Source organism: Coenobita brevimanus, chromosome 50, assembly GCF_032717465.1.
Source record: "Coenobita brevimanus isolate Jiangsu-jjx chromosome 50, ASM3271746v2, whole genome shotgun sequence".
In the NCBI taxonomy this organism is placed as follows: domain Eukaryota; kingdom Metazoa; phylum Arthropoda; class Malacostraca; order Decapoda; family Coenobitidae; genus Coenobita; species Coenobita brevimanus.
In genome coordinates this window covers 40,212,637-40,225,868 of record NC_137003.1, presented here as the reverse complement: position 1 = coordinate 40,225,868, position 13,232 = coordinate 40,212,637, and the positions used below count along the sequence as shown (strand labels likewise).

The 13,232-nt window shown below is 39.5% G+C and overlaps 1 protein-coding gene across 1 annotated transcript in view; it reads left to right on the top strand.

Annotated features, from left to right (window-relative positions):
- Positions 1 to 13,232, top strand: part of Gapvd1 (GTPase activating protein and VPS9 domains 1) — a 160,471-nt gene that overhangs the window by 116,957 nt on the left and 30,282 nt on the right. Inside the window, exons 14-18 of the mRNA XM_080272171.1 lie at positions 429 to 605; positions 4,403 to 4,535; positions 5,378 to 5,493; positions 8,492 to 8,703; positions 9,810 to 9,924. Of these exons, the coding sequence (XP_080128297.1) occupies positions 429 to 605; positions 4,403 to 4,535; positions 5,378 to 5,493; positions 8,492 to 8,703; positions 9,810 to 9,924 (753 nt within the window). The remainder of the gene's footprint in view (positions 1 to 428; positions 606 to 4,402; positions 4,536 to 5,377; positions 5,494 to 8,491; positions 8,704 to 9,809; positions 9,925 to 13,232) is intronic.

Below are 13,232 nucleotides of genomic sequence, written 5' to 3'. Positions count from 1 at the left end.
CATTTATTATAATTACAGTAGTACCAATATATGTATAGGTATATGGTAGGTATGTAGGGTGACTTTTCCTAGGGTTGCTGACATAATTCATTTTTCCCCATGAGCTCTGTTGTTTGTCGAACATGTTTTTGGTCCAACACGGGACCCGTGCATGACAGTATTACCGTGTTGGACGTGATGGTATTGTATATATTTATATATGTATATTATATAACCAACCCATACGTGCTCCCTACGTGTCAACAAGTGGATTGGTGGAGGGTTAGTGCCCCTCCCCGTAAAACAAATAACTCAAAGTCAAATGGCCACCCCGTACGGGATTAGGGGACCTGGCAATAGATAGATAGATAGATACTATATATATATATATATACTCGTATATTATTAATGCATAAATTAATGTCTTATGTGTATGTGTGACTTGGCAGCCAAATCAGTGAAATGCCGAAGACTGAAGAAGATGAGCGCCTGTACATCGACCCCAACAATGTAGAGCTGAGTTATGCCTTTGCTGATGCGAAGAGAAAGTTGCGCCTTGTGTTAAGCATTGCAGATTTCTCCATGTCTCCATCATTGCCAGAGTTTGGATCCCCTGCCGGAGCAGAGTGAGTGTTTAGTAATATCTAGTATTTTGTGATCATATAACTGTGGAGAATTTTGTGGGTTTGGGATATGATGTGGTGCCCTCTGAAGTTGTACAATTGACGTTGAGAAAATTGAGATTGGTAGAGTGGCAGGCACGTACGTTAATAAATGAGTATGGTGGTTCAAGAACATGTAAGAATTGATGGTGTAGAGATTGAAAAGATAACATTAAAGGCAGATATGCATCAGGTATCTGTCTTGAACTCCCTTGTTTTTCTTGGAGCTTGAAGTAATGTTATGAAGTTTCAGATATGGGTTGTCATGGGAGTTGAATATGTACAGTATATACATATAGCATGTAACTCTTACTTAGAATCAGAAACATTTGAATCACTCTGTCAATTTAAAATTGCTAGAAACCATGCAAAAGCAGCAAAAAATCTCACTAAATCAAACTTTCTTCAAAACCAAGCATCAAAACTAATTAACAATCATAATGACAATAGAGTATTCATCAACTCTCAATTCTTTCAGTAATAACTTTAACAAGTCATCACCCATTCCCCCACTAATATCTTCAGACGGTAACATTACAAATGACCCGCGTGGTAAAGCGAATATCCTTGCCAGTACATTTGCCAGAAATTCTACCTTAGAGGATGTCAACCAGATACTCAGTGTTTTTTATTGAGGCAAAAATTCACTTGATAGGTTGATGATGATTGGCTGAATGCAACATGTTTGAATATCATTTACTAACCCAAATTTCCCCCTCAGATACAGGTATATGTTGTCAATTGATAATGTAACGAGTAAAACAATTATGAAGTAATGTTGCATTCAGCCAATCATCACCAACCTGTCAAGTGCATCTTTGCCTCGATAAAAAAAAACTGAGTATAGAACTTGACTCTTCTGCAATTGTTCCACTTAAAATACAGACTAAATACGTAAAATCCATCCTAGACAGTTTACCAAACAACAAAGCTCCATGCCCAGATGGAATTCCTCCAGTTGTTATAAAAAGTGCTCCCCAGAACTTGCCTTTGTTCTAGCCCAATAATTCAGACCATGCATATGTACTTCTTCATTCCCTGATTCATGGAAAGAAGCCAATATCCATCCAGTTCCAAAGAAAGGAAGTTCCTCTGACCCCTCTGATTACAGACCAATGGCCATCCCATCTTCTCTTTGGTTAAGTATTTGAAATTGTAATTAATAAGCACATAGTTAAACACCTTGAATCCAACAACGTAATTAGTGATAGACAGGATGGTTTTTGCCATGAAAGATCCACCGTTGATATGCTCAGTCTCCTGACTCATACCATCCATTAGTCAATTGACCAACATGGAGAAACTCATGTAGTAGCCCTTGATATTTCTAAAGCTTTCAACAGTGTGTGGCACCATTCCTTGCTATTCAAACTCTCTTGCTATGGACTAACGTCTTTTGTTCCTCTGCTTTCCTCATATCTCAGCGACAGAAAAATAAAAGTAGATGATGTATATTCTAATTTCCACTCAGTTAACATCGGCGTATCACAAGGATCATTTCAGGCACCAACCCTATTCCTAGTTCATATTAATAATCTCTATCTGTCACCCAGAATCCCATCCATTCATATGCAGATGACTGAACACTTCAAAGTTCATTCACACTCAGACACCCATTCACAAAGTTTAATATCTCTGACTCTCAACTCAGTGCAGCCGTCTCCGTAAATCAAGACTTATCTAAGATCACTGAATGGGGACAAAATAACCTTGTCTCATTTAATGCTGGTAAAACCAAATACTGTATATACAATTTACTAATAGACAGATATTGCCAGATTCGTATATTACCCTCAGTGCTACTATTATTCCCATCTCCAGAAATATTGAAATTTTCAGTGTTTCACTCAACAGTTCCCTCAGCTGGACATTTCATGTCAGATCACTTGCTAAAACCGCATCAAAGAAACTTGGATTATTGTTCAGAGTCCATAACTTCTTCACTAACGAGTAGTTACTGTAGCTATATTTTATAAGAGTCATGTGTGCTTTCAGCTAGAATATTGCTCACCCATATGGAATGGATATGGAGAGGTTGCACCAAAACAACTAGACAAAATTCAGAACAAAGCTGCTGGAATTATTATTAACCCTGCTATTACAAGTAAACTACTTCCCTTACAAGTAAGAAGGAATGTTGCCTCCCTTGCATTATTTTACAGATACTTTTATGGCAAATGCTCAGATGAAGTTGCATCCATTGTACCACCTCTCTGTGCCTTCTGTCGTACTGTCCCAGGCATCTGGTAGTGCTCATAACTAGAATGTCACATGGCCTTATTGTAGAACTTCTGTCTATCAGAATTCTTTTATTCCCCAAACTGCATCTCTCTGGAACTTGCTTCCCTGGAGTTGTTTCCCCCCAAACTTCAACCTACAGCAGTTCAAGTCCAACAGTTACAGATTTTTTAATGAATGGAGGGCACCAGTAATCTGGTGTATGGATTATTTTTTTATTCATTTGCTTTTGTTCCTATGTTCTGTTAAAAAAAAAAAAAAATGTACTCAGATAGTTTGGTTCAGACTGACAGCAGCAAAGGAGTTGTGGAGAAATTTAGAAAGTGGAGGGGTTTGAGAGTAAACTGGGAAAAGATGAAGGTTAATGTTGAGTTGGATGGATAGGCTTGTTGTTGGAGAATGGCCAATGTGTTTGTGTCAAATGCAAGAAAGAGATTGGTTGTCTGTATTGTTTTGTTTGTAAAGATTAGATACTTAAGAGATGTGTTGTAAAAGATATGATTGTAAAGATATAACCATTTATGAGAGTGCCATATGCAAGAGTGGTTTTGTGTCCTTTAGCCAGGACTTGGGAATGTTACCAGAGGGGAGGGATGTAGCTTTTGAGTGTATTGATGAGATGTGATACTTAGAGGATATAATTAACATGGAGGGCAGTACACAAGTAGGCTGAGTTGTGAGAACTAAAGATCTTAAGAACAAGTTTAAAGAGCCATTGTTTCAGCTGACAGTGAACTTTCTGTACATATAAGAAGTTTCAAGTGTAATGTTCTGTGACAGTGAAGCAAAGGCTGTAAACCAAAGAAATGTGGACAAGTTTGAGTGCACTGAAATGAAACTGGTGATCTGGTTGTGTAATGCCGCACAGAGGAAGGAAACAATATATGCAGATTTAAAATGGCACTTGGGATAGTGAGTGTTAGTGAGATGATGCATACAGCTCAGCTGAGATGGTAAACGTGTGGAGAAAACACACGAGGGCGACTGGTTGAAGCACTGTATAGGCCTGACTGTGGAAGGGAGGACCTCTTCATGAACAAGACTCAACCAGAGTGCTGCAGGAGATGTTACAGCTTGGAAAGTAGCCATCATGTAAAAAAAGCTGACCCATTGAAGAATGAAACACTGCCTTTGAAAATGTATTTATGTAATGTTGACAGATTCAGTGTACATTGTGTGGTATTCAGTTTGAGGTAGGACTGTACTACCTCATTTCCCATTTATTAACATATTTTAGGGTAGGCACTGGGTGGACTTGAAGTATCCAGCTAAACAGAGGATGTTTAGACTTTCTTGGCTTCCTCGCACATAGGTGAGGTGTTAATATTTAGACTTCTGTTCAACGGTAAATGTACCGGTACTTGTTAAGGGCCCATCTTTTTACTTAACATTAGAATGTCAATCACATTTTCTTCAGTTCTTGTAAAGCAGCTAACATTTGGTTAATTACTTTAATGAACTCAACTGTTGTACAATAAATATACAGGTTCATGTACAGAATATTACTGGTAAATGTCTTACAGTGGCAACAGCCTAGAGGGTGATGTGTTGACATGGCTGAGGTGTCAACTTGCTGAAGCGACCAATCTCCATGACCGTTCCTTAGTAGCTCAGCTTCATGAGACCCTCCGCTGCGTCCACCTCTTTGATGCTCAGGTAATGGAGTGGATGTTGATTTTCTGGCATTATGGTAGAAGAGAGAGATACATGGTATAATAACAGGTAGTCAGAATGTGTATAGTATCATTCCTCACTGTAGAAGAGAGAGAGAAAGAGAGAGATATGGTATCATGTAAGTTAGCCTTTCTGTGTACAGTATACCCATGTTTTACAGCGAGGGTGCTTTTGAAAAAGTTTGTTGCATAATGACTTATTGTATATTGAGTTATTTATGTTTAGTGGTGTATGTTTTTGGATAAGGATCAGCCACCTAAAAGTCTAAATACAAGTTTCCAGCTCACTTGAACTGGCTATGATTTCACCCCACTGCACATCACTCTCTGCTTACTTCCAAAAATAAGGTTAAAAACAAGTTTTCAACTCACCTAAACTGATAGTTATTTCACATCACTGTACTTTGCATGCAGCATGAAGTTCATTAACTCTGATGTCACACCATTGTTCAATCACTGACACTAACACACTCGATAACGATGAGTACAAATGCCATCTTGGAACAAACATGAAATCTTACACATCCAGGAGGGCACTAAAATAACCTAAAGTAATGATCGTGTATCAACAAGTGAGGGGTTGTACGAGATTTTCTTCATCATGTAAGTGAGAATCTGTTTTACTACATCGAAAAAAGGTCCTAACATTTTCATCTTCGTATAAGTGATTTATTGCATACCAATCCATCGAATAATGAGGGTCTGCTGTATATCCTCTCTCTTTCAGCAGTTTCTCAAAAAAAAAAGTGGCTGTGATAAATTCAGTATGTGGACAAAAGATCATGCATACAAGTTTAAATAATGCAGAAAATAAATCCATTACAGGGAAGAGAGCAACTGGTCAGAAGCTTAACAGATGACTACCGTAGCAGATCACCTTATGTTGCCTACCTTGTCCGGAGTAGACAGGGATTGCTCACTACCATAGCACACCTTGAAAAGTGAGTCTTGTCATTTAAGGCTTTTAGTACGGTATTGAAGGGATGAAGGTGCCAGTTTAGTAGAACTGAATTATGGTCATTGTTGAATGGTATAAGTGGTAAAGACAGAAGCAACCATCCATTAAATTAAATTAATACCGGTAATAATAAAAAAATAACATTACAGTACAGTATATTAAATTCAGATAAATAGGATAAAATATTTAATTGCTTTCTTCTGATAATGGCTATATTTTTTCTTAGGTATTTGGTACCTAAGTGGTATTTAGTATTAACTGGTACTTCACTTGGGAAGTGGAGGAGCGATTGGGTAAACATGGATTGGAGCAGATGGGGGACATGGAAGGTATGTGCAAGATATTCACAGAAGAAATCTGGCACCATGAGAGGTGGGGTGAAGAGAAGGCGAAAGGGAGTGCAGGGAACAGCATGGTGGAATGAAGAGAGAGGTTGTGGCACAAAAGAAGAAAGTATATAGTGAGTGGATGAGAAACAGGGGTGTGGAAGAAATTGAGAGACAGGAGAGAGAGCTATATGTACAAAGGAAGAGAGAGGTGAAAAGATTAGTAGGAGAGAGTAAGAAGAGAGTGAATGAGGAATTTGGAAGGAATTTGAGTGTAAAGTGGAGGGAATGTAAGAAAATGTTCTAAAGTGAGGTAAAGAGAGTTAGACAGGGTGCCAAAGAAGTTAGTTGGGGAGTGAAAGATAAAAATGGTAGATTACTAGTGGAGAAGGGAGAAAAAATGAGCAGATGGAGAGAACACTTTAAGGAATTGTTGAATATAGAGAATGAAAGTAATGCAAGTGTAAGTGGCTGGGGAATGGCTAGGAGATGAGGAATGTGAGAAGAGAGGAAGAAATCAGTAGGATGGAAGTTGTGGAAGCAGTGAGGAAAGTTAAAATGGGGAAAGCCCCAGGAATAGGAGTGTGTGGTGAAATGCTGAAGTATGGGGGAGAGATAGTAGTAGAATGGATGTGGAAGATGTGCAGATTGGCCTGGGAGGAAGGTAGAATCCCGGAAAATTGGATGTCAGGTATAATTATTCCCATGTACAAAGGAAAAGGAGGAAAAGAAGTATGTGATGATCACAGGGACATTTGTCTTCATAGTGTAGTAGGAAAAGTATATGGTAGGATATTTATTGACAGAGTTAGGGAAATAACAGAGGAATTAGTTGGAGAAGATCAGGGATGTTCTAGGAAGGGAAGAGGTTGTGTAGATCAGATATTCATTCGTAGATCTTTAATGGAAACGTTTCTAGAGATGAGAAAGAAATTGTATGCAACCTTCATGGATTTGGAGAAAGCATATGACAGGGTAGATAGACAAGGATTGTGGAAAGAATTAAGAATATTTGGAGTAGATGGGAAGTTGCTGAATGCCGTGAAGAGTATGTATGAGGGTGATGAGGCTGTGGTGCATGTGGACAGTGAACTGAGTAAATTTTTCTATTTGACAGTTGGATTGAAACAGGGATGTGTTATATCTCCATGGTTGTTCCATTTGTACATGGATGGGGTTTATAAAATAGATACAAGGTAAAGTAGTGGATGTTGGAATGGCCCTACTGAGAGAGGGCAGTGTTTGGAAACTCTTTGTACTGTTGTTTGCAGATGATACTGTGTTGTTAAGTGAAGACGAAGGGGAGCTGCAAGGCTTGGTGGATGAGTTTGGGAGAGTGTGTAAGAAACGGAATCTAAAGGTGAATGTAGGGAGGAGTAGAGTTATGGTCTTCGAGAGAAGTGAAATCAGTGAATGTACAGTGAGGTTGGATGAGGAGGAAATGGAAGATGTGAGTATGTTTAAGTACTTGGGAAGTGTGATGAGTAAGGATGGAAGATTGGAGGGTGAAGTGCTTGAAAGGGTACAGCAAGGAAGAAAGGTTGCTGGTTCTTTGAAAACAGTGATAAGAAACAGGGAAGTGGGCATGGAAGTGAAAAAGTTACTACATGACAGTATTGTGATACCACTGCTAACGTATGGAAGTGAACCCTGGGGCATGCTGGAGGGACAGAAGTAAAGAGTGAGAGCAGTGGAAATGAGTTATTTGAGAGGAGCATGTTGAGTCACATGGAAAGACAGACTGACAAATGAGGAAGTGAAGGAGCATTGTGGCGTGGATGTGGATGTGATAGGAAGCATTAGGAGAAGGATATTGAGGTGGTTTGGCCATGTGGAGAGGATGGAGAGTGAGAGACTGATGAGGAGAGTGTATGTGAGTGAGGTGGAGAGGGAAAGAGGAAGGGGGAGGCAAGGATGAGATGGAGGGACGGAGTGGAGAGAGGGGGGTGTGAGCTGGGAGCGGGGCAGTGAAATGGCGGGGGACAGGGCGACATGGAGATGATTTGTTTATGGTCACCCTTTACGGGAATAAGGCATCTGGCAATAGATAGATAGATAGATTTAGTACTACCTTATGGAAAAACAAAATTATGTAGTGGTATGTATGATATTACTGACTGACAGGTGAAACTGCAGGCTGTTTGGAAAATAGATGACTCAGCAGAATTTTCTGAACTCTTATTTTTTCATTCAGTATGTGAAGATCTGGAGAAACATTTTTATATCCCATATGTTGAAAACAAGCCAATATTGTCAATTACAACAATTAAATAAAGCTGAGACATTACTGACCTCATTATCTCAGCTCTTAATTTTGGTGACTGCCCCTTCAGCGCTAAGTGCCTTTTGTCTTAGTAAATGCAGTATTCAGGTTATATGAATTTTATAATGCTAATACTGTATGGTTGTAGATGGGGACACTTACAATCTACTCACTCAGTGTAGTACAGCATTGTGTTATTACGGTGAGTGACAAGCCAGGTAATTTCCTGTTACCCAGGAGACTGCTTGGCTTGAGACAGAGGAATGGTAGTGATGCTGATAAGTTCCATTCCTTCAGCTAATGTTAAGAATGCAGCAAATTTTGACTCCTTGGTATTGGTGTCCTTTATTGTTAAGGACAATGATGATGATAATGACATTCCAATCTTTCAGGCTGTTAGCAAGAATAAATGCAGACACTTTGGTAGTGATGTCCTCCATTGTTGGGGAGTGTGTGCGATTGTTCCTTGAGCGGCGGGAACAGACTTTGAGCCGCTTTACCCATGACTTCATGCAGCTCACAGCTCCTGATGAGAAGGTCCAACTTGTAGAAAGCTTCCTTTCACAGCTCTATGCTGATTTGGAGCGAGATCCTGTGTGGATAAGTAAGTAGATAAATAGAGAGAGAGAGTTTCCCATTAACTTGTTGTATACTCTGTATAATGGTGGTAGGTGGGGGCATTCACCATCCACTCACTCGATGTATTGCTGCTTTGGGTGTCTACCCTTTCCTCTCTTCCTTCATTTCTCTTCTGTCTTTCTTTCCTTCATTCTTTCTACTTCCCTTTGCCTACAGGTGACTTTATACTTCCCCTTCTGTCTTTCTTCCCTTCACTCTTTCCTTTTCCCTCTGCCTATGGATGTCTCTACACTGAGTGACAAGCCAAATGGTTTCCTGTACACCAGGAAACCATTTGCTATGCTGGGTGGTAACCATATAGTCAAATTATGGCAAGTGGTGGTTTAGTGGGTAATTAAGGTGCTCCAATCAGTTTGAGCATGTGCAGGTTTATATCCAAGAGGTGGTTAGGGTTTATTGCTCATGTAATACCACTCAGGGATGAGTGAGGCTGGTCACTATCATCTTAAACGTCAGGACCAACTTGCCTGGCCCCAAGCTCTTTTGCTCCTCATGGGGCAACATAGGATTGGATGATGGATGGGTGTTGGTAATGATTTTAACCTATGGATTGCACAGTTACCTTTTGTTATCCTACCCCATTGTGTTAAAAAAAAAAAAAAAAAAAAGTTTTCATTATAAACTTGAAGATAAACATCCAGGGCATCATCTGGTGAAAAAAAAAAAAAATCTCTCTCTCTCTCTTTTGCGTAATGCCATGCATAAGTTTGCATAGGGCTGTAGTGAAAAAATGAAGAAAATTTTTTTTTTTTTAGTTTTTATTTATTATGAACTTGAAGATAAACATCCAAGGCTTCATCTGGTGAAGAATAAGGAAGATCTCTTTCTTGCTGTCTTAGCGTAGCGCTATGCATAAGTTTGCGTAGGGGTGGAGTAGGTAGTGGTGATGCACAGCCACTGGAAGGTTAGCACAGCTTGAGCTGTGGCTCACAATCCATGGATTAATAAATGCAATACAATGTGGTCAAAAGGTTTTCTTATGATTTTGTTGGAATGCAGTGGGAATGTTGTTAAGGTATCTGACTGATGGAGCCATATACTAATACCAGTACTGTTTCCTTTGTTCTACAGGTAGCACAAATGAACAGCTGGTGGCTGCTCAGTTAGCACTAGAGCGAGGGGTCATGTCTCACACTTACATTCATGCCTTGTATCCTAATGGTGACGGAGATGTGTCCAGAGACCAGTGAGTATTCTGCCAACTCTTTTTTATTTACTAATATAAATTAATAAATAAATGTTTATTCATTTGTATTTCTATTTATATATGTATGAATTTACATATATGTTGTCCAGTTGTGGGAATAGACTTGAGAGTTCACTCTCTGAAGTGCAGCAGTCCTCCTGCATTTCACTCACTTTTACTGTACAAGTCACTTACGATTGTATTATCTGATTTACTAGGTAGTGTATCTTGTTAGCAAAAATCACCTTAAACCCTAAGCAATAGGTGACTACTTATATATCTCTTTACTCTGGCTTAAATTGCTTGTGAGGGACATCATCTTATGATAGTACTGATATAACCAGGTTCACTTCCAGAAAAGCCTAGGACCACAGCAACAATAATACTGGCTAATACCAGATGATTTGACACACCACAGGGAAACCTCCTGTTGTCAAAGATTTCCATCTGTTTTGATTAATCCTTGGACAGTGAGAGATTTCCCTATCAATCAATCAATCATTTCCTGTGGCACCCCACGGGATGCATAGGGCCTCGGTGAACTTCACCAGTATTTTTCTCTTGCTATCTCCTTCAGGTCCCATCAACTCTCCTCTCCTGCTTCTCTTTTCATTGTCCTCAACCAGGTTTCCCTCGCCCTACCTCTGCCTCTAGCGGTCCACTCTGGCTCATCCTGTATTAAACTGCCTTCTTCTCTATATATGTGCCCCAGCCATTTCCAGCGAGACAGTCTCACATATTCATCAGCTGGTTTCACTCTTGTAATATCCCTAACTCTTTCATTTGTAACTCTGTCTTGTCACTTTACCGCAAGAATCCTTCTCAGTATTTTATTCTCTAATCCCAGTGCTTTCTGATCTGTTGCAATTGTACTGTACCATGACTCATGCTCATAAATTAAAATTGGTCTAACCATGGACTTGTAAATTTTTACTTTAGTATTTACCGAAAGCATATTATTACAGTGAGTCTTCGAAATATGAAAACCCGAAGTATGAATTTTCGCTGGTACGAAAGCGATGAATATAGGACAAATTCCACAGTACGAAAATGTCTCAATGATACGAAAATCGATACGAAAGGAAATACAGAGATAGCCTGATTATCCAGACTGTATGGTGTGAAGAGGTGTGTGAATAGTCTGAAATCACGATTAATCCAGGGGAAACAAAACACAAGTACTGTTAGATTGATTTGTTTACCGGTAAATGTACAATGAAAGACACAACTGTCTTCCCGGTTCCGTCTGAAGAAAATTTACACTAGGTGAAATGCAGTGAAAATCCTGTTTCTACTAGTGCGTGTTTCAAATGGTTCGATTTTTCCACTTTGGGAAGATGCTTGTCTTTCATTTTACACTTGAAGCAGCAGAAAGACCTTACCAATTCAGTTGATAATCCTCCAGCTTGTTTCTGTAATTTTCTGACAACTTTCATTTTGGCAAATTACTTTTTCTTGCTGACAAATCTCCTCCCTGTTATTATCGTCACTTTCCCCTAAGCTCATTTCCAGCGCGGTGGAAGAAACTCAACATGCTCAAAGGTGGATATCGTTTCCCAGTTTCCCAACTGGAGGTTAGGTATTATTATTAAGTACATATAAGCTCAGTTAGGCCAGGTTTAGTTAAACACTTAGGGAAGAACAGTCCTTTCCGCCATTATGTTAACGAAATAAACAAGAATTGTCACACCAGAACAGCTAAAAATGATGGGGAAACAGATTTAACAAGAAACGTTTATTGTATTTACTAACCCAGAAATAATCTGAAAAATATAACAGACCAGGAAGAACTGATTTGATAAGGTACATTTACTGTTTTAAATAAAGTGTATATTTAGCCCCCTCAGTGGCTGTGGGTTCAGAAATTTGCATGCTCCCGTGGTCAGCCTTGGGACCATTTTTTTCAAAGTTCTAAAATCAATTTCTTTTTCTTACATGTGTGAAAAGACTCGTCTGGCACACCTGGCTTTTTTTTTTTTTTTTTTCCACTAAACCTATCCTGTTATTTGCTATGATTTGTGTAAGAAGGAATAAAATTAGGATGCGTGTTACATTAGCATGCAAACATCGGTGAAAACATCTGGGATGAAGTGAACTGTGAATGCCTGACTGCATGGGGTGGTAGAGTAGGGTCGTGTTAACACACCAGTGACCTTCATTCCCTTCCCATAATTGCTCACAGTTTTTTATAGCTCACCCTAACTCAACATCACTGACACCCATACAGTAAGGAGTTGTTCAAGCCCAGCAGCTATGAAAGCGATAATGGAATACATTATTGTTTGTATCAGTCCTCTCTCTTTCACACATACTCCTAAGAACGAACAAAAGAATGAGCAGTAAATGTACACTAACTTTAAGGAGCAGAAATAACTGTACTCAGTCGGTCCGAAATACATCGGGAAAAGTGATACCGAACGAAGAATGTGGATCTGAATTCTAACCTACGAGAACATGTGGGACGAAGAGTAATTTTTTTTCTGATTGGCAAGCATTTTTGTTTCATATCATCTCTTAAAATTGTAAAACCCATAATCTTTTGTGTAAGCATACAGCCTAAAGACCTTACCAATTCAGTTCATATTCCTCTAGTTTGTCTTCTATATTTTTCCTAACCATTTTGAAGGTGGTAAATTATGTTTTCTTGCTGAAAGAAACTTATTCAAAATTAGGGCACATGTAACATAAGCATGTAAACATCGTCGAATACATCTGGAGTGAAGAGAATGCTTGACTGCTTGGGCTGGTAGAGTCGTGTAAACACACCAGTGACCGTCGTTCTCTTCCCATAATTGTTCACAGTTTTTTATAGGACGCCTTAACTCAACGTCACTGACACTGAAACAGTAAAGTGTTGTACAAGGCCAGCACTATGAAGGGGTTAATGGAATACTGTATGAAAAATTCAAAATGGGTGTGGTGCACAGTGCCGCACTCGCCTGTTGAGAGAAAATGAACTAACCCCTCTCTGGTAAACAAATTTTCACGTATTCCCAGTTGAGCCCACGTCCCTCCTCTCTTCGCAGCTTCGCTGTACGTGAGGATATTTACGCTCCTCTTCACCTTTTCGTATTGTTTCGCCATGCCTCCCAAGCGCCCTGCATCATCTCCATCATCGGAGGAGCCCAATGCAAAGAAGCAGCAGCACCGTACTCTAACTCTGGAAAGGAAATTGGAAATTATAAGACCCCATGATTGCATTGCGCAGTTGACCCTTGTGCGGTGTGGTGCGGTGAGGATCTGTCCGTTCTCCCCTTTGGGGCTAAGATGCGAATGAATGTGTTTGAATGGATGAGTAAATGAGGAGT